General features: G+C 42.9%; 1 protein-coding gene across 3 annotated transcripts in view; it reads left to right on the plus strand.

Annotated features, from left to right (window-relative positions):
- Window positions 1-27471, plus strand: part of GABRB3 (gamma-aminobutyric acid type A receptor subunit beta3) — a 227362-nt gene extending 199891 nt beyond the window's left edge. For all 3 annotated transcript variants that reach the window (XM_005559021.4, XM_005559020.5, XM_073995295.1), the window contains 3 exons: window positions 3368-3520; window positions 9918-10162; window positions 22872-27471. In XM_005559021.4, the coding sequence (XP_005559078.1) occupies window positions 3368-3520; window positions 9918-10162; window positions 22872-23213 (740 nt within the window). In that variant the 3' untranslated portion in view covers window positions 23214-27471. The remainder of the gene's footprint in view (window positions 1-3367; window positions 3521-9917; window positions 10163-22871) is intronic.
- Window positions 27472-27705: the final 234 nt, after the last annotated feature.

A 27705-nucleotide genomic window follows, 5' to 3' on the forward strand; every position in this document is an offset into this window, starting at 1 on the left:
ATTGAAGTTGCCATGGGATTTCAAGCTACAATTCAATAACGATGTTGAGCATTTTGTGTATTAAGCTCAACTAAAGATTCACATAGAGAAACTAAATACTCCTATTTTCATTCATTCAGCATTCAGAAGTATTTATTCAGAACCTATGATGGTTTTGACATTTACCTAAGCATTGTAGTATATAAAAAAAATACCTCACAAATCCTGCCCTGGGGACTGTATGGCTTATTAAGGAAGATCTCACCTTGGTAAATGTTTATAATTATAATAATATGAATAATGAGAAAAAAAATTCAAGAGGGTGATTACTTACATTTGGAAGGAGGAAAAAGAAAGGATTCATGGAAGATGGGGCTTTGACCAAGACCTTGAGGTGTGGATAAGGAGAGACACGTCTTCAAAACCGGGATGTGAGTCAGCAGAGGCAGGAAATAGAGACGAATATTTTGAGGCAGTGAGAACCTCTTTGACTGAAAGAATGTGATGCTTAAAGCAGAAACATGGTGGAAAATAAAACTGAAGTTAAATTGGGAAAAGATGGAGAAACTAAATTTCCTGGATGCGTGTTTTGATGTTTGTGGGAAGTAATGAGCCGTAGGAGATTTTGAGTGTGGCATGACAGTGAGCATCGTTTCCGTGTTTCCTGAATGTGCCCAAGTTGCACAAGGCCCAGAACTGGGAGGAGGCCCGCGAGGAGGGTCTGGCACCCGCGCGTGGTGCATCATGCCCATGATCCACATTTACAAGAAACGGAGTCTAAAAACAACAGAACTGTGTGAAATGTGTTATGAAAGGAAGCCTCATTCTACTGATGGTGTTGGAGAAACCGGTTTGCTGTTTGTGGAACCAAAATCCATGTATGTTTTCACCTCATGTCAAACACTGAAATAACTGCCACCCCTAAAAATAGATTTGCAGGTAGATCTGTATTGTGAACTTACCGAAGGCTAAACGCAAGTTTTAACAGTCACGAGGGAAAAAGTGAAATGGATAGATGTAATTGCATACAAAAAGTTAGGGATCTGTATGTCCTCCACTCAAAGCTGTTACAAGCTTTACAAACTGACAACTGGGAAAATGCTTGCAGAGAATACAAGCAAGGATTAGCATATAAAGTGTTTCAATGAAAAGGTAAAAGCCATCAGAGGAAAGAGAAATGAGAAAAATAAATGAGTAATCAGATAATTTATAAGATTAAATACAGAGAACAAACAAACATTTAGGAAGTATTCAATTTTTTAAAAAGTCATTGAAAGCACAAGGTTTTCCCAAGGGATTTAGCAAAGCCTATTTATAAGAGATAATGTATGATATTGTCATATTTGCAAGGTGCACTAGGTACTTTTATTAATCTGCTGATAGTGGCAGTGGCATACCTTGGTGTGATACATTTGCAAAGTAATTTGACAATATTTATCAAAAGCTTTAAACCTTGGCCTACCAGTCCCTCCTTTGGCATATTCATCCTCAAGAAATAAGTCTCAATGTAGAAAAATAGCTCTGCACAAATATATCCTTAAGAGTACTATTTATAGTTTTATAAAAATTGAAAACACCTAAATCTACAGCATTCAGGAATTTATATTTGTAGAGTCCTTGTGTCGATATTTGATGGATCATTAGGAAGAAACGAAAATTGTGTTTACAAATAATTTGTAGCAACTCTAAAAAATTGTATGCTATGATGACATGGGATATATGCATTTGATCAGAGCTGTGTATGAGAAATTCTACACAGACACACACAAAGACTGGAGGAAATTTCCGAGACTGTCAGCCTTGAAGAGCTGGGTATGTTTGGTGATTTCTTTTCTCTTTTATATAATCCTGGCTGCAAATGTGGTTGATGCTAAAGGTAGGAGGCCTGGAGATAAAATCGTTCATCTCCTGCATAATGGTAATAGTCATACGAGTGAATCAGACTGCCAAAGAGAATAATCTAGGGACAGACACAGAAAGGGACGTGGAATAAAGTCTGAAGAATGCATATACTTAGGGGCAGGAGGAGAATAGGAGCCTGCCAGGCTTGGAGTAGGAGGAGATCAGGAAAGGTGAGGCCTCTTGGAGTTTAGGGTGTGGGCGGCTTCAGAAAGAAGGCACCTGCCAGTGTCGGGGAGCAGTCGGAGGAGCTGATAAGAGAGGGTCATTGGGTTCTCACTGGCGGGCTCTCAGGCAGCTCCATCAGAATCCAGAAAACAAGGAGCAGGAGGATTGGAACTGAGAAAGTGGCCTGTTGAAACGAACAGGGGGAAACAAAGGCCACACTTGCCTTGCTCTAAGAAAAACAAAATAGGCCAGGTGCAGTGGCTCGCACCTGTAATCCCAGAACTTTGAGAGGCCGAGGCAGGCGGATCACAAGGTCAGGAGTTCAAGACCAGCCTGGCCAATGTGGTGAAACCCTGTCTCTGCTAAAAATACCAAAAACAAACAAACAACAACAAAAAAAAAACTAGCTGGGCATGGTGGTGGGCACCCGTAGTCCCAGCTACTTGGGAGGCTGAGGCAGGAGAATCGCTTGAACCTGGGAGGTGGAGGTTTTAGTGAGCCGAGATCATGCCACTGCACTCCAGCCAGGGCGACAACGCGAGACTCCATCTCAAAAAAACAAAAGGAAAGAAAAACGAAATAAGAGAGAAAAGGCAAATACAGTGCTGAATGTGGCAGGATATTTTCTCACTCTGTCCTGGTGGTGTGGTAGGATTCCAAAGTGTGTGGAGTGGAATGTTCACATCTGAGAATTAATACTGGGACTCGTGGACAAGAAAGCAGATGGGCGCTCCTCCGCGCTCTCGTTGACGCCTTTTCTGTGGCCGAAGCGGATGCCGTCAGTGTGCACAGCTGCTTTCTCCGGGACTGGACTTGCTTCTCTGCCTCTCTTGTTCTTAGGGTGCCCCTGGACCAGCCCAGTCACTCTAGGGACCATGCCTCCAACATGTGTGTTCAGGGCTGAACTCCAGGTGGGCTGAAAGGACAACTGGTCAAAGCCTTTCTTGCCCAGTAAAGCCTTGAGCCACATCTCCCCTGTCTACAAGGAAGAAGGGAATAGTCATCCATTAAAGAATAAACAAGACATTTGGCGTTATTCTGGATTCTAAGCTAAAAACTTCTAAGTTTTTCCAGGTTCTCAACTGAGTATGTAGCCTCAGAAGAGCATCCTCATCACTATCTTATAAATAGACCAAAAAGCACCCCCCTCCTGATTCTTCTATAAATACCGCTAGCAGACAGAAGCAAACTGCTTGGTGGTGGACCACCCCTTCATTCACAGACTTTTCCATTGCATGTTGTTGACCTGTGGAAGTCAAAGCAAAGTCTTTAGTCTGCCGTGTCATTCCTCTGGTGTAATATCCTTGTCTGTTTCCCATAGGTGCCTATCCTCGACTGTCACTGAGCTTTCGGTTGAAGAGGAACATTGGATACTTCATTCTTCAGACGTACATGCCCTCTATACTGATAACAATTCTGTCGTGGGTGTCCTTCTGGATCAATTATGATGCATCTGCCGCTAGAGTCGCCCTCGGTATGTGCTATTTTTAAGTGATATTTAAATGTAAAGTGACCGTATCATTACAGGATTCAGACAGTTCAAAGGCTGTAGTTCAACTACCATTTTTTGACATCGTGACACAAGCGTTGCCCATATAGTCACTTTTTATCTTGAAACACTAATTTCACGCACGATTCCCTTGATGTGTTAATTTAATTATAAGGCTCAAATGTGAATTTTCATGCCCATGAAAGGGAAAATATGCTTGCAGAATATTTGCATGATAAAACTAGTTTTGACACTAATTTTAAAGCAAGGATTAACATCTCCTGTTCAAAATTATTCCATGGCCCAGAAAGAAGACTTGATTAATTGTGCATTCTTCTTTTATAAGTCAGAAAAATAGTCAAATATTACAGCATAGAATTGGAATTGCACAATGTAATGAGCACTAAAATGTAGAATTCAATTCTGAATGGTTCCCAAAGGCTCTGGTGATCTTTTCTGACCGTTGGTTATTTGACAACTGGATTATTAGCTGATGTACAATATGTACTATAGGTTCCAATATTATTTTTAGCATTTTGGTTATTAAGGGAAGGCTTGTATTTTCAGAAACATTATTCTCTACTCAGCTGATTAATATGAAACGGCATAGACAAAATAATTATTTAAATACATTTACATAAGTACAGAGCTGTTGGGCAATCTTCTGTCCATCCCTTTGGGTGGGGTTGAATTTATTTCCTGAAAGTGAAAGTCAATAGTACTTATAAAAATTGATGGAAAAGAATTATCAACACATTATCTGGCAAAACGCCTTACAAAAAAACATAAGAATTCAGGGTTCCAGTTATCCCTTCTTTCCTGTTCTTTTCTTTTTTTTTGAGACAGGGTGTCACTCTGTCACCCAAGCTGGAGTGCAGTGGCACAATTATGATTACGGCTCACTGCAGCCTCAACCTCCTGAACTCAAGTGATCCTCTCAACTCTACCTCCTGGATACGGGGGACAACAGACACACACACCACCACACTTGGCTAATGTTTTAATTTTTTGTAGAGATGGAGTTTCGCCATGTCTCCCAGACTGGTCTTGAACTCTTGGCCTCAAGCCATCTGCCCACCTTAGCCTCCCAGAGTACTAGGATTATAGGCGTGAGCCACCACACCCAGCCCTTTTTCTGTTTACCGACTTTTCCCAGGACTTTAAGTTGAATAACATGTTTTCTTTTCTAATAAAATGTGAGTACATGTGTGTATATGCATGACAAACATGTGACTTGCATAGTTGTAATCAAGGTTAGATTTATTTCCCAGGAAATAACACATAACTATGACTTGAGAAAATCAGGTAGCTCTTCCTAAGGGTGTTAAGTGGATTAAAAAACCACTCTATGAAGAGTAAAGCTGCAAAAAACTGAAAGTGCTGTTTTAATTGTTACGTCTTTCTAATAGGTATCATAAACACCGTTCTCTTTAAAAAAAAAAAAAAAGTCTCCAGGACTTTCTACAGCCTGCAGATCTTCCCCAGTCATGTCAGTCTTTATGTAGCTCTTACTTTAAAAATACATATATGTTTTACTAGATTACTCTTTGTTAAACTCTTTTCTCTTTTCACTTGGAAAATTCAGAGATACAATACATGTGTAGGGACAGATCTAAATTATGCAGAGCTGTTAGCGTATACAATTTCAAGCACCCCCTTTTAAGAAAAATAATATGAAATATACAAATGCAAAGTTGCTGGGACCCCTCCGCAAGCCTAGAAAAGGCCTATGAAAGTGGAGACCGAGCTGAAGCTGACATTTCACTGCTTTGCCGTGAATCTGCTACAGAGAATTTGCCAGTCACTGCGATAATTAGTGAAATATGAGTACCAAGGAGCCATGATTATCTGACATCACAAGGGGTGGGGTGTACTGAAAATGTGCGTATGTGAATTTCCTAGCCATCACAGATTCTGTCCCGCCCTAATTGTAAAGTGTTGCCTTCTACGGTGTTAAACTGTTATTACCCCGAAAGTGAGTTCCATTTAACCCAGTTTCATTAAGGTATATGAAAGTAGATTCCACACTTTTTCTTCATGACACAGCATTTTTAATATAAACCAGTCGGGCCTCTGTGGCTTTGCTGGGATGAAGGCATGGGCTGGCTAGGGTTGCTGAGGCTTCAACATTGGAGGATTGACACTTGTGCTCTGGGAGGCAGGCATGAGAGCCAGAGTGAAGGGGATATTCATTAGAGTTAGCATGACCCCGAGGTCAAGAGGACAGCTGTGATCTTAGGGCTGTGGGTCTGGCCAGACAAGAACCCAACAGATCCAGCTCTCAGAGTATGACACCTGCACATGCATTCCCTCTGTCCCTTCTGCCAATACAAGACTTGAGTCCAGATCTGCAGTCACTGGGAAACGTCAGTTGGCGAATTCAGACAATTATGACGCAGTGTCAGGAGCACTGAATGACGTCATCATCAATACCACAGCCAGGATAATAAAGGCTGAAAATTATCACATAGTTGGGTGCCACTTTCTCTGCTAAGGCCATTCACGTAGTCATCTGTCCTGGAGAAGATTCCAGCAGGGTACGGAGGATTATCGCCCCAGTTTTACAGAGCACGAAAATGAGATGCAGAGAAGCTCAGTAGCTGGGACGAAGTCATGTAATTACCAAGTTTCAGAAGAAATATTTCAATCCAGTTAGTCTAACTTCCAGACCTTCTCCCTTAACTACTACATATAATTCCTAAAGTGTCAATAAAACTGCAGTAAAGAGTTACTTGGTCTACTATGTTATAAAAGCCATGGATTTTTTTAAGAAAAGAAGAAAGCTAACCAAATATTATGAACTCTTATTATTGAGGAAACCCTCATAACTGTTAAGATGCTACCGAGCTCCATAGGATACAGCTGTAGTTTGGAGAGCTTTCACTGGAGAAATCCCCCTTCTTGCCACCCCTTCCCAAGCACCTCATCTTGTAGCACAGCTTTGAAATGCTCACAGTGCTTTTTGCATTCATCCGAAGGGGCTGCACCGTGATCAATACGCATGGCTTCTAAATGCATGATAAAGGTGCAGCCTCTGCACAGACAGGGTGGGCGGGGCTCAGCAGAGGCCTCTGTGGAGGGCTCACCCTTGGGCTGTGGGCACTATTGGACCTGGACTCAACGCGGGAGGGACTCAGGGCCTGTTCCGATGGCTCTTCCGACAGCCGTGCTCCTCGGCTGCTCTGTGGGCTTCAGTATGATATGCTTCTGCTGCCCAGGGTCTGACCGTCAGATACGTTGAACTGTTTGCGTTAACAACCACCAAACTTTAAAGTGGGAAGTTGTCATTAGATGGCCTCCCTCAAAACCCTTGGTGAATACTGGTTGGTGTCCCTTATCCAAAATGCCTGGTACCAGAAGTGTTTTGAAAATCAGATTTTTTTCTAATTTTGGAGTATCTGCATTATACTTAGAGTTTGAGCATCTCTAATCCAAAAATTCAAAATCTGAAATGCTCCAATTAGCATTTCCTTTGAGCACCATGCAAGCACTCAAAACGGTCCAGATTTTGGAACATTTCAGATTTTGGATTTTTAGGTGAGGGATGCTCAATCTGCAAAAGTACTGGTACTTCTAAAGGTGAAAATGTATACTGATAAAATTTAGGCCAGATTATTTTTTTCATGAGGAGGAGAAACAAAATACTGTGATTAAACAATGCAAATAAATTATATTTTATTTCGTATTCATTTTTATAAATACAACTTTCGAATACAATATTTCATACACAATCTAAATGACAAATAAATTGAGGCTGGCAATTTATAGAAAGACTTACAAGCCTAGTGAATGTACAAAACAACACGAAAGCCACCACCCAGCCATTTTCTGTACCGCAGCTGGATGATTTGCCTTTAGAGAGCAGAAGGTCAAGGCAAGGCCAGGAAACCCAGAGACTACCGAAGAATGATGTTTCTGTACTGATGATACTCATATGATTATTTGTTGTTAGTGTTAACAGTGCCAGTTGCTATTTATTGGCACATCAGAGCTTTTCAGACATTGCCATCAGATTTCCAGCAGCTCCAAATGATGGCTGCAGACCCACAGAGGCCGAGCAGGGCTTTGGGTGTGGGCCGTGTGGCTCCCCTTTACAGGCTGTGGACCACCACAATACACCACCATCCACGGTCTCCTACATAGGAGGTAAAGCAACAGAAGGAGTTAGTAAATGTGTTGGCCTCTTAAGCTAAGAACTCATGTGGCCTGTGGGTCCAAGCTAGAAAGGCCCGAGCAGTCACTGCGAATCTTTTTGTCAGGGATTCCTGAGCCTGTGCTGATGGGCCTGGGTCCGGGGTCCTAGCCCAGGTCCCTCTGGAGCTCATTTACCAGGCTGAGTACCTGTGGGATGTGCTGGCTGCACCTATTCCTGTGTGCTTTCAGCCCATTGTCTGGGACATCTGCTGAGGCCTGTGTCATACATGTCCATTCAAAATAGCCAGCAGGAAAGCCGTGACTAAAGCAAAGTGCTCAGTCTTCCCAAATCCACGTTGAAGGGGGAACCACGGTAGCGGCAACAACATTACAAACTTTTTGAATAATGGTGAGAATGCCTAATTTTGTAGCATTTGCACAGTGTTTTCACATTTATTTGTAAACAGTAATTATCCCATTGCCATTTTCAATTTTAAAAAGTCCCCAGGTGCACATGAATGTGATGTTAAAAGAGAATCTTAAAATACTCTGACATCTTGGATTTCGGTACATTCCATCAGCAACCATGGTTTGCAGTTCTATGTAAAAAGAGTTCCTCAACTCTTCAGTTCTCTTCTTAGCTTTTAGTAGCAGTTCAGAGCTCAGTGGAGGGAGCGTTTGTGTTGGAGATGGAAGACTGGGCTATCTAGCCTGCTCTCCAGCTCATTCCCAGGCCAGCTGAGCTCTGCAGTCTCGAGTTTCTCCCTGTGGGCCTCGAGATGCTGCCTCCTAGGACAGGATGGGAAATCAGAGGGGGATGAAATTGGAATACTTAGTAAATTCAAACCCTGCCCTGGAGGGCTGGGCTGGGACCATGTACAGAATGGCCTGGGCTGCATCCCAGAGTACATATCCTGCAGTGCGGAACTGTAGGGCTGGCACTACTTCTTGGCCTCAGTGATGTCATGTAGGTTTTGGGTGACTGAGGATGAAGGATTATGGTTAGAGTGTCTCCTTTTAAAGTCTCATTTTTGAGGAAAGCCTGAGAAAGCAATGCAGAGAAACCTGTTCACTTTATTGGGTCCTGAAAGCCACATCTTCACATTCAGTGGCATCAGTTGCATGGGTAGAAAAGAGCTCAGCCCTCAAAGCTGTCTTGCATCCTTGAGACGTATTAATATTTCAGAAATACAGTCTCCAAGACAGCGTGTCAGCTGCAGTACTAACATCCCACCCTACCGCATGGGAGTGATCCGTGCCTTTCCTGTGAGCGCAGCTTAGCTTAACTCAACAAGCTCTGGGCACGTCACTCACTTGCCTCCCGGTGTCTGTGGCCTCGGATGATTCAGTGTGGAATCTTGTCTATTGCTATAGGAGGGAGAATTGCACAATATGGTCCTTACATGGTTCTAGACTACATTGAGCTCTGTTTGGGAAACAATGAGATCATTCATACAATTCTATGTAAAGAGTTCAACGTAACGACTTTTGAAAAAAGGATCTGACGAGTTGCCCCGGAGTATGGTGGGATTCTATAAGATGAATGAAATCACTAACCCTTAACTTGAGCAAACATTTCCTAAGCAGCTTCTGTACAGATTCTTTCTTAGTTGAGGAGGGAAGTTGCTCTGTGAGATCATCTTCCCTGAGAAGAATAGCTCAGCTATTTCTTTCTCTTTGAGCTCAGGGCTGGATCTCATGGCTAATAATTTTAAAAATCATTGCCTCATTCCTCTCGCTTCCAATATTGTAGTAGGAATTATTTTCTTCTCACAGGCTGTCTCACTGAGCTCTCGCTCATAGCCTTGCCTCTGCAGCCACGGACCCCTCAAATTCATTCTTTTTCCTGGAGGTTTCTCATCATTTATGCTAAATTCTGGGTTTCTTTTTATTTTTTCCAGCATTCATAAAAACCACATTCTTTTTTTCTGCTCTCCATATCTCTTCTTCTGCTCTCAAAATTCCATCCTGTGTGATAGCAAGGTGCAGTGGGCAGGGGTTGGGTGGGGGAGGGAGATGCCCTGCACAGCTTCACTTCCCCAGAGTACAGATGTCAGCTCGCTGTTCTGAGCGGCGACGCGTGGCCCCGATGACACGATGTATGCTCTGTTGCATTCCAGTCACCCTGCCGTATTCGGCCCATCATCTCCGACTACTTAAAGCTATTTGAGAAAACGTAAAAGAACAGTGAACAGTGAAGACCAGTGTGGCAAAGCTGCAGCCTCTCACCACGTTGTTTCTTTTCTAGGGATCACAACTGTGCTGACAATGACAACCATCAACACCCACCTTCGGGAGACCTTGCCCAAAATCCCCTACGTCAAAGCCATCGACATGTACCTTATGGGCTGCTTCGTCTTTGTGTTCCTGGCCCTTCTGGAGTACGCCTTTGTCAACTACATCTTCTTTGGAAGAGGCCCTCAAAGGCAGAAGAAGCTTGCGGAAAAGACAGCCAAGGCAAAGAATGACCGTTCAAAGAGCGAAAGCAACCGGGTAGGCTCTCCACCGCCTTGACCCCACCTGGGCCCTGCAGCTCAGCAGCTACTGCATTTACTTGCATGATCTTGTTTTTTCCCCAGTAGTGTATGTCAAGCCACACACCCTTCTCGTACATGTGATATAGTCCTTATGACATGGTGCCCAGCTCTTTTTTATTCAGACCAGTCCAGTGGAGTTCTGGCCATCTAGCTAGGACTGGCCAGAGTTGACTGAAACCAGTGGATGTAGGCTTACACACAAAGAACCATTGGCCTGGCCAACGAAATTCACTTTTGGTGTTTCCGTGCACATTGACCCTGGTCCAGTTGCTTTTTACCCAGGTAATGCATTCCCCAACGGTCGCTTCCATTATTCCAGTCTACCCTCAGGTAATGCATTCCCCAACAGTCGCTTCCATTATTCCAGTCTACCCTCAGGGCACAGACCTAGGCCTTCTTCCTCTCACCAATAAGCCCCTTAAAACAGCAACTATCTGGATGGACAGCCTATTGAGAAGTGGAGCTCATTCTTGAATTTGGGTGAGGGCATTTGAACTGGGGCTGGTTAATCTCTGGCTTGGTGTTGAACACAAGGGAGAGGATCAACATGGAGCTGGCAGTGAAAGACTCCCTTGCCCTTTCTGAATTCTCCACTTACAGAAGTAACAGGGCGCCATGGTTTTTCAATATACTTGCATGAGCTTTGAGTAGGACTTGGGCAGACTTGATGATCATAATCTGAAATATTTCCTCGTGCAAGTTACCGGGTTTCCTATAAAACCAACATTAGTGTTGATGCTGGAGAAGCCAAAATCATCTATAGTTTCCTACAAAGAGAACAAAACCTGTGGGTCTGGAATGAATGAAACGCTGGGGTGGAGTGTGTGAATCTGATCTGTAGAAGCGTTTTTCCAAAATGTTTCAGTATTCCTTTAGTTGTAAAATTATCAGTTTGAGGATCCAGCGTGCTGCCATTCTTTGCACTGGAGTAGGCATACAGTCTCTTGTCCACCTGCCCACTGGCCACTGTCCTCTAGGGAAAAAGCAAAGTTCAAAAGGAACGAACAAGACGGGCAGTGCTGTCTCTGGAAGCTCTCATAGATCTGCCATGGCCCTGGCCCCTCGCAGTTGTGTTCTGCAAAAAGCCAGGGTTGGGCAGACCTAGGCACTTTGTTTTAGGAAGTCCATGGACTTTCTAAAGCCCTCGCACACCCTCCTCCAGCCCAGCTCAACTCAGCAATGCTCTTACATCCTTCCAACCACAAAGCCACTTGATCTTTAGATGTCATTTCAGCTTATATAAAAGCGGTGTGTTATTGTGATTATAAACAACATTTGAATGAAAGCACATTATAGTTCCAGTATAATTTTTAAAATGTATCCTTCCACCTCTTCTATCCCTTCAGATCCTCAAGGATATATTTCTACCTGTTTACATATTGGGTTTCTTACCACATTTTTTTTTTTAATTCTTCTTGTTAAACATACTGTTAGGCCATTCTTGTGTTGCTATAAAGGAATACCTGAGAGTGGCAAATTTACAAAGAAAACAGGTTTAATTGGTTCACGGTTCTGCAGGTTTTACAGGAAGTGTGGCAATAATGTCTGCTCGGTTTCTGAGGTGGTTCCAGGAAGCTCACAATCATGGTGGAAGTCAAAGCGGGAGCTGCAGGCACGTTACATGGCAAAAGTAGGAACAAGGAGGAGGGGAAGATACCGCATACTTTTAAACAGCCAGATCATCTCATGAGAAGTCACTCACTATCATAGACAGCACCAAAGGGATGGTGCTAAACAATTCATGAGGAAACTGTGTCAAATTGTTGGAGGTGGGGCCTGGTGGGAGATGATTGGATCACGAGGGCGGTTTCTCACGAATGGTTTAATACCACACCACCCCGCTTGGTGCTGTCCTCGTGAGATGTGTCTGCTCCCCCCTTACCTTCCGCCATGATTATAAGTTTCCTGGGGCTTCCCCAGAAGCCGAGAGGTGCCAGCACCATGCTTCCTGTACAGCTTGCAGAACTGTAAGCCAATTAAACCTCTTACCTCTTTCTTTATGAATTACCCAGTCTCTGGTATTTCCTTTTTTCTTTTTTTTTTCTTTTTCTTTTTTTTTTTGAGATGGAGTTTCACTCTTGTTGCCCAGGCTGGAGTGCGATGGTGTGATCTTGACTCACTGCAGCTTCCGCCTCCCAGGTTCAAGTGATTCTCCTGCCTCAGCCTCCTGAGTAGCTGGAGTTACGGGCATGTAACACCACGCCCGGCTAATTTTGTATTTTTAGTAGAGACGGGGTTTCTCCATGTTGGCCAGGTTGGTCTTGAACTCCTGACCTCAGATGATCCACCTGCCTTGGCCTCCCAAAGTGCTTTGATTACAGGTGTGAGCCACCACACCCAGCTCAGTCTCAGGTATTTCTTTATAGCAATGGGAGAATGGCCTAATACACCTTCCACCAAGCCCCACCTCCAATAGTGGGGATTACAGTTCAACATGAGATTCGGGCAGCGACACAGATCCAAACCATATCACATACCTATTTCTCTAGCCTGTGGAGGTTTTGTTCCTCTATCCTGTGCCCTCCATGCCTTTATGGGTCCACACCTCCCAGCAAACACAGTAGCTCCTTGGAGGACTGTCTGTGCCCGTACGAGGCCCACGAACATTCATGAACCCATGGAAGCACATTAAGTGAATGTCAATGGCTCCTTCCTTTCAGCACAGCATAAATAGAGTTGGTCAGAAAACTGAGGATCTGTGAATAAAACGAGGTTTTTCACAGACAAAACTATCTTAAATTTCTTAGTGGAAAATATACTTAGTATCATACTGTTATATTTCCAAATAGGTCCATATCCTACTAGGAACACACAGTACGCTTTGGTCATGCTGTTTCCAAGGAAACTAGAATTCATCACATCATTATTGTTTCCATCACAGAGGCACACATATCCACACATACACATACAACGAATGCTGTCTTTCCAAATTTCCTCTTAATTTAAACAGATCATAAATTTTTTCTTCTAAATGAGACTGTTTAAAACAGTCAAATTGTGGTGCTGCAGAAATACCTTTCTGGGTACAAGGCTTAAAATCTAAGATAAAAACAAAAAGACAAAAAAACTCGAGCATCTGTAGAGAAAATGAGCGGGATATAGAAAAAGTGTATTATAAATTAAATGCAGAAGAAATTCTTAGTTGATTCATGAGTCTGTGTTTATTGTTTGGTTTTTCAAAAATCTGTTTCTGTGTTTTCTCAACAATCTTAGGAAGGCCTTTATATATTCATATGTTTAAGAATCTGTAATTATAGATCGTACTTAAGGTTTGAAGTCAACATATGATTATGTGTATGCTAATTCTAAATGCATATTTGATGCTCCTAAAGATAAGCATTAAAAAATTGTTCCTGAGCACACCTAAGTCTTTAGTGATAATTTTTAAATAGAAATGTACCTCCCAAAAAGTTTATATCAAGTAATGTGGATGAATGAAAGGAACATGAGAAGAGAATCCAATTTTATGTGAAACAGAAGTGGTACTATATACACAACCTAACAGCTTACGTAGTCCTTTGTTTCTTTTTTTAACTATCATTTTAGCTTCAAGGGTACATGTGCAGGTTTGTTATATGGCTAAAGTACATGTCACAGGGTTTGTTGTACAGATTATTTCCTCACCCAGGTAATGAGCATAGTGCCCAAAAGGTATGTTTTTCATCCTCATCCTCCTCTCACCCTTCACACCTAAGTGGGCCCTGGTGTCTGCTGTTTTCCTTCTTTTCGTCCATGCATACTCGGTGTTTAGCTCCCACTTGTCAGTGAGAGTGTGCAGTATTTGTGTTTCTGTTCCTGTGTTAGTTACCTTAGGATAATGTCCTCCGGCTCCATACATGTTGTTGCAGAGGACGTGATCTTCTTTTTATGGCTGCATAGTATTCCATGGTATATATGTACCCCACTTTCTTTATCTGGTCCACTGCTGATGGGCATTTAGATTGATTCTCTGTCTTTACTATTGTGAATAGTGCTGTGACGTGTCAGGGATAGCACCTGGGATTGCATCTCAGTGTGGCCAGCAACACCCTGCAGCTTTCCCCTGACTGACAGCTGCTGGCTCCACAGCAGGGATTTGGCTTGTCACCGTCTTTCCTGAGACCACTTTCTGTGTCCTGTAAGGCATCTCAAGAGAAAACAGTACCCTATGGACACTGTAGGCCACCAGCAACTGCCTGTTGATACTGTGGTTTTAGTGACCCTACTGTAAAACCATGAGTAGATTTTCCTTATATTTAGTATTTATGCCATATTTTAGCTTAGTAGTTGATTCATGAATACTTAAGACATTCGCATATTCACTTAGTATCTCCCCAGACTAGTGGTACCATGTAAGCGTTGACCTTCACTTGCCTGTGCATACCGTCTGTTCCTGAGTTGTTTCTATACCCAAGAGTTCATCTTTGGTTGTAATTCATGCATTATGGTTACAAGCCTTGCGATATTTTACAAGTTGACCAATTAGTATTTGAATTTCATGAGGTGGTAGAGAGTCATAATTCTTGGCAAGGAATCAGAGCTGCAGACTCAACATCATTCTTATTAAAGAGCAAGATTTCATTCTTCCTGTGGCAAGTCCTTTCTCATTCCTCTAAAACAACAGTATTTTACTTAACTAGAAGCTGGAAGAAAATTAGAGAATGAGATATCAACTGTATGCCAATCTGGTGACATATTTTAGGAAAAAACAAAAAATCTCTCTGTGCTATATTCTGAATGAGATGTTTTTAGTCTTTGAATGTTTGCACCTGTCAAGGTTATAGAGCAGGAAGAAAAACTTCATTGAAATCAATGGTTCTAATTATAGTAGAGATGAGATGAACCCTTCAAAATAAAGAGTATTCATGAAATGATTTAAAAATTGCAAGTCATCTGTCATTCTATGAAGGGCATTTCAGCCTTGTATTTCACCCACAATCGCTTCTTTCTACTTTAAGACTTAAATTCTAGATAATAGAAAAAGACTTTCTCTTTTGGAAATATTTGTTTATTTGGCTCCTAAGATTTAACAGATTTTTAATAACCCTTTAGTTCTTTCAGAAAAAAAAATCCATGAGTAATTTTGGTGGAAATTTTCTACATACTGGTTCATGCTTAAATGAAAACCATACAAATGTAAAACCATAAATAAAGCAGCCAGACTATTTCAAGCTAAGATCTTATTAATTCAATATATATTCAGGTTCCTTTTCACACTAGAATGAGAGGTACCTGCACTGTTATTTCCATTACAACTGTTCACCCACTCTGAAATAAGAATACTGTAAAATTGTATTGGTTCTCGAATTCTTTCTCACATGCACTGTATCCTGAGACAGCTACCAGTTAGTCATACATGTCCAAAGCCCCCAAGAGCACTGTAGTTTTGTAAATTATTAACAACATAGGTGGGGAGGTGGGTTTGACTTCTCTCAGGCTAAGTTTTCTTCACTAGAGTTCAAGGGCACAGCCTTAGAGACCCACCTTCGTGAGATCGTTTCCCAGACACAACACTGGCCACAGGGCTGGGGAAGACAGGACATGGATTCATACAGATTTGTATCTCAATCTTGAAAACTCAACTCAGCATTCATTTGACCCGATGTCTTGTGTCGTCTTCACTCTACCTGTGCAGTTCCTGAAGTCCCCACCTACATGGTGACCCATTCCCTTTCCATTGTCCTGTCCTCTCTACCTAGGATGCTTTTCTTCTTGGTCCACATTTCCCTCCAAGATCTAAGCCAGATGTTTTCCTCCATGACATTTTCCTTGATTGCTTTTTTTGTTTGTTTGTTTTTTGAGATGGAGTCTCGCTCTGTCCCCCAGGCTGGAGTGCAGTGGCACGATCTCAGCTCACTGCAACCTCTGCCTCCCAGGTTTAAGCGATTCTCCTGCTTCAGCCTCCCAAGTAGCTGGGATTACAGCCACCATGCCCGGCTAAGTTTTATATATATATTTTTAGTAGAGACAGGGTTTCACCGTGTTGGCCAGGATGGTCTTGATCTCCCGACCTTGTAATCCGCCCCCCTCAGCCTCCCAAAGTGCTGGGATTACAGGTGTGAGCCACTGCGCCCGGCCAACATTTTCCTTGATTTTTTTGGCCTCCCATGTATCTGCATCCTGCCCCCATCACTCCCTGCTCTAAGCAGTTGGTTTTGTTTCTCTTCTGCCAACTTACAGGGCACATGCTTTATGCTTGTGAAAATGGCAGATCACTCACATCCCATGTGCCCAGCAAGCCTTGCCTGCTAGACAGCATCTGACTCACTGCATCTTCCAAAATATGCACACCCATGACACGGACGTGGTACACCTGCTCTTGTAACATGTGTCCATGAATGAGCGCTAGTTGTCATGGATTTGGTCGCACTGGAGGGGTATTTTTTCCACTTTCCTAGTGGGAAGAGAGGACAAGGCTTATAAATGTCATCTTTATAAAGCCGGGTAAAACTGAGTCATTAGAATCGTCAAAGTTCATCTGACTAAACAGGTTGCAAAATACTCCCCTTTCTTCCTTTAAGAAAAGACATTGCTCTCCTTGGTATTTCACTCCACAAATTTGTTAATTCTGGTCTACTAGATTTTGATAAAAGGAGCTTTTTATATGTTATTTATAACTAGGAAAGAGATGGTATTTAAAAGTGTGTTTAGGCCAGGTGCGGTGGCTCAAGCCTGTAATCTCAGCACTTTGGGAGGCAGAGGCACAAGGATTCCTTACGCCTGGGAATTCCAGATCAGCCTGGGCAACAAAGAAAGACCTTGTTTCTACAAAAAAAAAAAAAATAAATAAAAAAGAAAGAAAAAATTAAAAAAATAGCCAGGTGTGGCGAGTTCCTGTGGTCCCAGCTACTCGGGAGGCTAAGGCAAGAGGATCACTTGAGCCCAGGAATCTGGGGCTGCAGGGAGCTATGGTCCCAACACTGGACTCAAGCCCAGGCAACAGAGCAAGACCCTGTCTCTGAAAAGTAATAATTATCAATGTGTTTAAAAGGCAAACTGCAGTATTTTGCAAATGCACTTGTTGATTATTTAAGATCTCATCAGCTAGACCCTTTGAGGGTGAGGACCTTCTTGTGTTCACTTTGTGCTCCTAAGGACAGAGCAAGATGGTGACACGGAGCAGCCGTGTGGTAATGTTTTAACGAATGGTCTTGAACAATCCCGGCCCCTTCGTGGAAGTGCATTCTCCAGTGAAGCGTCCCACGTCCTGAAGTGGACGACTGGGCTCTTCATCTCACAGTTTTGTTATTTAAAACATTGCATAGTCTGTAGAGACCATTTTTCTAAAGCTAAGTAATGCTTTCTGGTTTTTTCCATCTTCAGGAAAATGATTTCACTTTTCTGATACTGTAATTCCCAAACCACTTAGTATTATTGAAAAGAACAAATTCTGCATTACTATGCAGTGGCTCACGCCTGTAATCCCAGCACTTTAGGAGGCCATGACATGTGGATCTCAAGGTCAGGAGATCGAGACCATCCTGGCTAACCCAGTGAAACCCCGTCTCTACCAAAAATACAAAAAATTAGCCTGGTGTGGTGGCGGCGACTGTAGTCCCAGCTACTCGGGAGGCTGAGGCAGGAGAATGGCGTGAACCCGGGAGGCGGAGCTTGCAGTGAGCTGAGATCGCGCCACCGCACTCCAGCCTGGGCGACAGAGTGAGACTCCGTCTCAAAACAAAACAAAACAAAATACTACAAGCATCTTCCACCTTTGATTATCTTCTGACTCAACATCAGATAAATTTTAAACACATAAGCTTACCATTTAAGTAGAACTGTTTAAAATGCTGGACATTCTAATAAAATCAAATTGAGTTTGTTTGATAAATGACCTCAATTTATCAAATTCCTTTACATGGTAACCTAATATACTTTCTGATTCATGATTCAAAATCAGACGTATTTGGTGGGGTACCAAGCGTATTCATTGCAGTAAATGGAATGAATGGAACACCCCAAATGAACAGGAACACACTGGCCGACCGCCCTCCCAGGCCCTCCCCACAACAAGATTCCCAGTGTGAGCCAGGCAGCTCATTCTCCCCACCACGTCTTTCCTTTGTGGCACAAGGTACCATAGAAGGTGCTGGAAGGAGATAGAGACCAGAGGACAAGCTTCTGTCCTGGACAATCTTGCTGTGAATCGTTCTTCCTGCAAAGACCAGCTGGGCTGCCCAGCCAAGCCCTCCTCCCTGCAGCATCCAGGGCAGGTTCAGGTTACCCCTTCTCAGGGATAGTGAATGGCTACTCTTGCCCCAGGAGGATGTGGCCCTAGCACTCCCACAGCTAGCCCTAGGTGGCCTGCACAGGGGACATGCTACTGTCATGGGCACCTGTTTCAGCCACACCTGAATTTAACTGTTGGGCTTCTCCTGCCATATTCTCTTGGTACAATGAGAAACTCTGTCTCCCAAACCAAGGAATGCTTCCCTTGTCTTAAAGACATGCAGACATACTTTGTCATTTAAAGAGTTTTCCTGCTAATCATCCCATGGAAAGAAAACAGAAAGGACAGATATATAACAGAAGGCCAGGTGCGGTGGTGCACACCTGTAATCCCAGCACTTTGGGAGGCTGAGGCAAGAGGATCACCTGAGATTGGGAGTTTGAGACCAGCCTGACCAACATGGAGAAACCCCATCTCTACTAAAAATACAAAATTAGCTGGGCGTGGTGGCACACGCCTGTAATCCCAGCTACTCGGGAGGCTGAGGCAGGAGAATCGCTTGAACCCAGGAGGAAGAGGTTGCGGTGAGCTGAGATCACGCCATTGCACTCCAGTCTGGGCAACAAGAGTGAAACTCCACCTCAAAAAAAAAAAAAAAAAAGAAAAAGTCAAAATTTTACCAAGATCTAACATTCCAAGTGCTTTTGAGATACAAGCTCCATTAGAATTTTCCTTCTGCTGGATAAAAAAATATAAGAAAATGCCCTCCTCCACCTCCCACATCATGTGTCTCCATGAAGGGCCTTCCAGCACGGGTGGTGTGATCTCGGTCCATTCCCATCTCCAAGCGCTCTCAGCCTGGCCGTCCTCCATTCTAAGGAGACCACTCCATCCAGTGGAGGACAGATGAGGTCACTCTCTGACCGCTTCTAAACCAATGCTGGCCGTAAACGACAGGGAAGACCCGCAGTGACACTGTTCATCCTAGCACTATAGGATGTAGCACTGGTTTAGAAGCACTGGCCCCACCCGGACTCATGGCACACTTGCTGCCGTGTGAACGCTCCTGCTAGGAGCTCACAGGGAACAGGAGTGCATGGGCCGGAATGGGATTGGGGTGCTGAGTGACTCTCCACTCCTTCCCCAGCCCCTGAGCTACAGAGATTCAGCACTGGGCAGGCGGAGGCCCAGCGTTGCTGCTGTGGGCATGCCGTGTGTGGCTCAAGGCTTAGGGAAAACCCCAAGATGGGTTGCAGTCGCCAGGGGAGCAGTTATTCATGGGCTTCGGGCATTTCCATTCCAGACCGCCCTAAAGGAAACAGAGACCATTGCAGGGCGCTCTCCCTGCAGCCCCGCTCTGCACGCTCTCTTCTCAAATTCAATTTCTTATAGCTTGAGTTGCACTTCAGAAATCTATGACTTTCTACCTAGAAATGACTCTTCCTGTTCCCTAAAGAGTTAAATTGAAATCCTTTCACCTGACATACAGAAAACAAAAACCTCACTGGCCTGAATCTAATCTGTGTTTCCACCCAGCACGAGGTGTACTTTTCTCTTGTGATAAGAGGATTCGAAAGTGATCATGGCAGTGACGATCGTGACCTCATCTGTCTCAGGCTTAGTATGTGCTGGGAACAGTGTTTGCCTTTCTCAAAATATTTCAGGTACTCTTCAAGCTTCACTTGTGATGTTTTTGCTGCATTTTGTCTGAAAAATTTCTACTCATTCTTTGAGGCACAATGCAAATGTGCCTTCCCTCTCACCTCCTGATTACCATTGTAACAGAGTACCACAAATGTAGTAGCTTTAAATGACACCTGGTTTTATCTCATGATTCTGTTAGGCCAGACGTGCAGGTACAGTGAGACTCGGCTGGGTCCTGCCCTTAGGGTGTCAGGAGGCTGAAATTAAGGTACTGGCAGTCTGTGTTCCTTTCCCTTCTGCAGGCTCTGGGGTTAACTGTGCTTCCAGGATCACTCAGGTGCTTGGTCAAGTACAACTCCCTGTGGTTGTGAATTGAGGTCCCCATTGCCTTGGCTGGATCTTACGGTTGTTCTGTTTTTAGTTATTTGAGAAACCTCCCTACTGGTTTCCATAATGGCTGTATGAATTTATATTCCCACCAACAGTGTCTAAGAGATCCTGTTTCTTGGCTGTCTTGCCAGCACCTGTTATTTTTGTCTTTTTGATAGTAGCCATTCTCACTGGGGTGAGATGATATCTCATGTGGCTTTGATTTGCATTTTCCTGACTAGTGATGTTGAGTATTTCTTTCATGTGCCTGTTTGCCATTTGTATGTCTTCCTTTGAGACATGTGTATTCAGATCCTTTGTCCATTTTCTAATGGGATTATTTGATTTTGGGCTGTCAGCTGGGGCCATCTTTACTCCTATCAGCTGCCTTGTTCCTTCTTATGTTTTCCCTGCAGCCTTTCCATCGAGGGTGACTCAAGTCCTCAGGCTTTGAGTTCCTCTGCTTTTATCTCTCTGACTTTTTCTCCTGCTTCCTGTTGGAGAAAGTTCTCTACTTTTGAAGGTGTGATGAGATTGGGCCCACCTGGACAATCCCGGGTCATCTTCCTATCTTGGGGTATGTGCCCTTAATGACAAGCACAAAGTCACTTTTGCATAGGGTAACATACTCACGGAATCTAGTGAGGATTGTGAGCTTGGTGCCGAGCGATGAATGGGCTCACTGCCTGATGTGCTGGAAGACAATACGATGGCACTGAATTTTGAGAAAATAAAAGTTTTATTGCGAGTCAGCTGGCAAGGAGATAGGAGGAAATGCTCAAATCTGTTTCGTGGAACTGAGGTTTGGGGCAGGTTTTATAGGCATAGGGTAATGAGGCATGTTCTGATTGGCTCTTGCAATGAGGTGATGCTGGGAGGTGTGGTCTGGCTGCATCGTGCCATGGGGTGACACAAGGGCTCAATCTGATTGGATGCTGGATCCTGCCATGTGGTGTTTGCTGAGCAGTTAGGCTCCACCTATGGTTGTGTGCTTGGTCCATCTGGGCATGCTCAGGTTACATGACCTTCAACCTGGGGGTTCATGGCAACTGAAAATAACTCACCATTTTATTACACAAGGTTGAACCAGACTGGGTTGATCCTAGGGTTCCAGCCTCCCTGGGGGACATTACCCCGATGACCACCTCACTTTCCCCAAGCATAATGAAGTGACCTAGAATGGTGTTACCAAACCTGTAGATATCTGAGAGTCCTCTTTGGTGCCTTTCCACCAAAGTCTGAGTGGTCCTTGGATGTGCAGCCCTTCCTGTGTCCCAGCCCCCTTGAAGTCTGAGGTCATCCCACCAGTGGTCCTATCCCCACTTGGAACTTCACACAGGCCCAGCGCCTTCTCGAGCAGGACTCCTCTCACCACCTCACCTCCTGCTCATCTAGCTGGATGCCACTGATGACATTGCAGAAGGCGGGAAGACACAAATTAATACAGCAATAAATTATTCCTACACAAAATAACTGTGTTTTGTGAAAGAGTTATGGAGGAAGCCACAGACACTTAATCTAGTACTGGAACACGGGGTAGGCTTTCCACAGCCAAAAACAGGACAGAGAAAATGGCCCTCCAGGCAAAGAAAGAGAAGAGAAATAGAGAAGTGTGGGGCTTGCTGGAGTGAAAGCCCAGGGGACCGTGGAATGGCCCTTGACGCTGTAGCAGGGATGGGAACTGCTCAGAAAGCAGATGCTAATAGTTCATTTCAGAAAGGACTCCACTGGGGCCGCCAGCCCCAGGATGTTCTGTGAAAGGCTCAAAGTTCCAGGGCAGACCAACCCACAAACAGAGTGGACCTTTGGCATCATCATGAAACGTCTGAAGCTACATTTGGCACAGAATAAAACGCTATCATTGTAAAGTCTGGCTCCATTGTGGGAAGGGAATTTCGTCTATTTTATATGTAGCCCTTCAAAAGGAAGTCTCCTGCCAGGACCAGTATTGGGCAAGGGGCGCCTGCTTGAGTTGGGGTTGGAGGTGTGTGTATCTACTCCACGGAAGTCATCAGGCATGCCTTTCGATCCCGGGACTATTCATGTGTTTCTCTGTAGTAATTTGGGGGTGTTAGATCATCAGAAAAGGGAACGAGATGATTTCCAAAGACAAATGGGAGAATATAGTTTTTATTCAAAGCATCGTTGTGAAAATGGTTAGAGCACCTAAGTTAACAGCTTGAAAGTCATTTGTACTTTAAGTTTTTCAGTAAGGATTTGTATCCGTAATGTGAAATTGCAATTTGAAAAAGCCGCTCCCCCTTCTTGCATCTAATCTCTTACACGAGCATTTTTAGATCAAGGAAATAAAAATCTCTCAACTGCAATTAACCTCCAAAATGACATTTTCCAATAAAACGGAGTGCTGGGTTTGACAGATGTACAGTTTCTCGTAAAACACGTAAGGTGATGGCGTGACATCATTCTGTCCGGGATCTGCATAGGGAAATCGGATTCATTGGCCTGCTGGCTGTCTAACCATGTGCATTTTCCTTCCAATTAGGTGGATGCTCATGGAAACATTCTGTTGACATCGCTGGAAGTTCACAACGAAATGAATGAGGTCGCAGGTGGTGTTGGCGATACCAGGAATTCAGCAATATCCTTTGACAACTCAGGAATCCAGTACAGGAAACAGAGCATGCCTCGAGAAGGGCATGGGCGATTCCTGGGGGACAGAAGCCTCCCGCACAAGAAGACCCATCTACGGAGGAGGTCTTCGCAGCTCAAAATTAAAATACCTGATCTAACCGATGTGAATGCCATAGACAGATGGTCCAGGATCGTGTTTCCATTCACTTTTTCTCTTTTCAACTTAGTTTACTGGCTGTACTATGTTAACTGAGTGACTGTACTTGATTTTTCAAAGACTTCATTTAACACGAGTGAAATATTACTCTGCCTGTCAAGTTTTTATACCTGTACACACACAGACACACACACAAGCAGACACACACATATATACATACGCAATTGTATATATATGTGAACTTTCTCAGCATATATATAAAATACACGTGTATATGAGGATGTATGTGTATATGTTTATACACACAGGAGTCAGTGCCCATGTGTATGGAAGACAAATACACATACATATATACATTTTGCAGCTATGGACAATTTACCACAGGATGCATATTAAAGAAAGTCATAGTTTTTTTCTTTTATAATTGAAAGGGACAAGTATCTAAATATTATGCCTTGAGAATGAGGGCGTGAAACACAATATCATCCCCAAATGTGTCTTTTATTACCATAAGTTAGATGTTTTAGTTTAAAAATCAGAAAGACATTCTTAGTTAATCTTTGAAAACTCATACAGTGGTATTGCTAGTTTAAACTGAGTCACTCACTTCATATCCTCTCGTTCAGTTTAGTAAGCGAAGGCTTCTTGGCTTTTCTGGTGATGAGGTTTGTTTTCATCGGGCATACGTTTTCTGTAATGGTTTAGTGGCTGGGGTGAGCCACTGGCAGTGTGCTTACCTGTTGTCTTAAACATAGATAGATCCCACGTTGATGTCTGAACGACCGTCTTTTGAAAACCCATCGGGAGTGAATGGCATCTCATTGTAAGTACTCTAATATACAGTGTGTAGTTTGTTTCTCTTGTTCACTTGGAGTGGATCCAGCTTCACTGTCACGTGCGAACACAGTGGCACGTTTTGCCAATGACATTTCAATCACTGAAAATGTGCTCTACATCTCGTATGGATTTCTAGGCCTGATATCCAACAGAAAGCATAGACGTCTCAGGTTATTCGTTACTCTAAGGTAAAACCATCTAGGATGATTTTCCCCCTTGCAGTTATGTTATCAATCATTCTTATAACATTGTATGTTAATAGAAAATATATTTGCATAATATGCATATATATGTATATTTACCAAGATTCTGTTTCTTAACGCTTGCTATCATGGCAGCATGCGATGTCATATTTTCCTTTATGTGATGTAACTACTTTCTGTTATCTAGAAATTAAGATTGAAGCTAAAACACTTCTGTTCAATTTCGGAAACTAAGAAACATCCTCATGCCTTTATTTCTGTATCTGACATACTTCATAAGCACATCCAACTACTCCTAGACTGACTAGGATTCTGCAGGAACATGACCCCTACACACCACGCGTCACCCAACGACCCATGACCGTTCTCTGAGGCAAAGGAGGGCAACCTGACGGCAAACACAGTCACTGTTGCTTCCTTCTGATCCACAGCCTCATCAGTATTTGGACTTTTTAAAGCTCGTAGAAACAAGACAAGGTGCACCGGTTTCATAGACGCAACCTTAACTTACTATTTAGATGAGATCTTTCTAAAGAAAAAAAAAAAGAGATGATATATTTTTTGTAAACAATATTTCTATCACAGGCATCCATAAACTGAAATGACTACAGTTGTGCAAACAGGTGTCACAGTGAAGTTGAGCATTTGGAGAAAAAATAAAAAGCAAAATTTGCAGGAAGAACTGCTAAATTAATACTTTATCCCAAAATGCCACGTATGCCTCGCCCTCTCTGTTCTATCCAAAACCAAGGACCAGAGTCTAGCCCAGTGCTCCAATGGCTGGCCCCAGTTGTCTCGACATAGGTAGGGGCACCACCTTCCCTGAGGATGCGTGTGGTGTGGACTATCCCCATGAGCTGACCACTACTTGATTTTTCTTTGGTGGCTGTAACAACCTTTAATTTGTGGGCATCTGCAACAGTTCAAAACCCACCATCAGACGAAACATAATCCACAAAATCTCACGCTAGAGGCATTTACCTCCTTTAAGGCCCTTTTCCCTCCTTCATTCCTATCTTTTTCCTCCTAATCACTGCTCTCTGGTTTTATTTTCATCTGGAGACTAGCCAGGGATTCCTTTGGCTTTGGCTTTTCTCTGACAGTTTTTTCCATCGGTAACAATGGGGGATCCTAAAAGTTAAACAGATTGGGAAAAACCTTGTAAGTGGCCTTATCATTATTATCATGTTAAAGAAAAAAATACATTTGCAAAGACCTTATCCCTTTCAATACTTCAGGTATATCTTTTTCCGTATCCAGTAATTAAAGGTGTGAGGTCCACATGCGGAAGAGGGACCCCAAAATGTACATGGATGTGGACAAAAACAGTCGATGGTCTATTTAAGTGTATAATGTATACTGTTCAGAACTGTGACATTAATTCTTTCTGGGAGAAAAGTGATTTACAACTTTTTTGATGCATAGTTGAGGTACCCAAATATCACAGGCAGAGACCCCATGAGGCTCCAAGGAGCTGCAGTCTCCTTCCCGAGGTTTTCTGGATATAAATTTGCATGGTATAGTCATAATAGCTTTTGAGCTTTTTATATGCATTTGGCACCAAGACTGGGATCCACAACTTTGTAGACACCGCGATGAAGTTAACATATTAGCTATACTATAAATAGTGTTTGTAACTACACACACACACAAACACACACACACACAAATACATACATATATTCTGTAAAAACAAAAAGAGAAAACTTTTTAAGATCCTTGGGTATGTGTTTGCTTTACTCCATTTCAGAAGAAAATTACTTTTCTTCTAACAAAATTATTTTATAGCTTCTCCATTTTTAAAACTTGTGAGAACATTGAGAAGAGAACTCTGTGTTAACAGAAGAGAGTTGAATTGGAGTCTCTGTTGTGTACAAATGACCTCTCATTACTCCACAGTAGTTATTTGAGCCAGTGACTGAGCCGCGTTGAGGAATCCTGAACCCGGACCTCTGACGTTGTTGGGAGGTGGCTGCTACCCACACCCAGACCTCTTGCGTAAGGAGAGAAACATTATCATTGGGGATATAATGAGATTTCTTTCTTAACAACTGAAAGTAATAAAAAGTTAATTTTCTAAGTAGTCCTGTCTTTCCAAAATGCGCCACAGGGGCTCAAGATCTACAGAAGAATCTTGTTATGACAGTTTGTTATTACCCATATTCAGATATCCTTGAGATCATGGAAGAGCCCTGCTACATAACTCCCCACAGAGAAAGACTGATAGACTTGAGTGCTCCTTAAAACAAGTGTTACTCCTGTTCACCAACCCCGGGACTGTGGAGGGGTTCCACTGTCTATACCATGCGACATCCATTTCCCCCTGAATCTCAAACGAACTAGAAGGTATGTCATGAGAATATTTCCATTAGGTGTGGAAGCTACCTGTACATCTGCAATATCTTGTGTTTTTAACGCCAGCACCCAGAACTTTGACATGTTCGGTCACTCCCTCAAAGGCACGTCTCTCTCGTCCAAACACAGCACTGACATTTTCACCAAGGGGATCATCTCAAAGGTGATGCCGAACAAGTCTGGGGCTGGTTTTAAGGGGACAGGCACATTGCAGTTGTAGATGTTCGTTTTCAGCATCTAGTAGATAATCCATTGGTGTTTGTCCCACCGTGGTGTGTTCTAACAAGAATGTGTCCGACTTTGAATCTCCTGGCTTGAAAGTATAAACCATCACTTAATTCTTATTTTAACTCTCCACCTGAAAACCAGTTCATATTTCTGGCCATTTTATGTAAGCAAAACCGAACACTTGGTGAAATATTTTGTTACTCTTGGAATTGACTCTGGCTCTCAGTGTGAGCCATTAGAGTAACATCAAATCTTGGGGTAAAGAGCTGCCCAGGTGAATTAAATTTTTCCAGGACACTAGCTAGTGTGCCTTGGATTGATTACCTCTTCTACTGCATTGAAAGGTGCCATGTTTTGCTGAAATACTAAATTCCCAACACCTGGGTAAACAATGACCTCCCAGAGAGTGGCTCCCGTGTGCCTCTCCCTAGGACCAACCCCGTGAACATGTTTTGTCACACTTGTCTCATGTTTCTACTTCACAAGTCAGTTGAGTGTGTTTAAGGTAAGTACAGGATTATTCTAGTAGGAATAGGCGATTGCTGTCATAATCAATTCTCATGTTGATTTCATTTTATTGTAAAGATAAATTTAAACCCAGTTTTGCTTAAGCACATTGATGTAATTTTTTGGTATTATTTGACATGAAAAAAACAGCAAAATTGAGTGATAGATACAATATGAAACTTGTTGATGAATGAATTCAAATTTATTAAAAAAGGACTAACTGACTTAAATGTGAAGGCTGATTTTTTTTTTCTTCCTTGGCTATCTTGTGAAGACGGTGTGGTTATTTTAATTATTTGGGTTATGCTGAAAGTAAAAAGAAATAAACCTGAAATTGACTGCGTGTGAGATCAATTGAACTATGACTTTAAAAAATGAAAATCACTATTTACCCTGAACTTCAAAGGACAGCTAGACACACAGAGCTCTAACTTGTCCCTGTCTTCATGTAGGTATTT

The sequence above is a fragment of the Macaca fascicularis genome, chromosome 7 (assembly GCF_037993035.2).
Source record: "Macaca fascicularis isolate 582-1 chromosome 7, T2T-MFA8v1.1".
Taxonomy (NCBI): domain Eukaryota; kingdom Metazoa; phylum Chordata; class Mammalia; order Primates; family Cercopithecidae; genus Macaca; species Macaca fascicularis.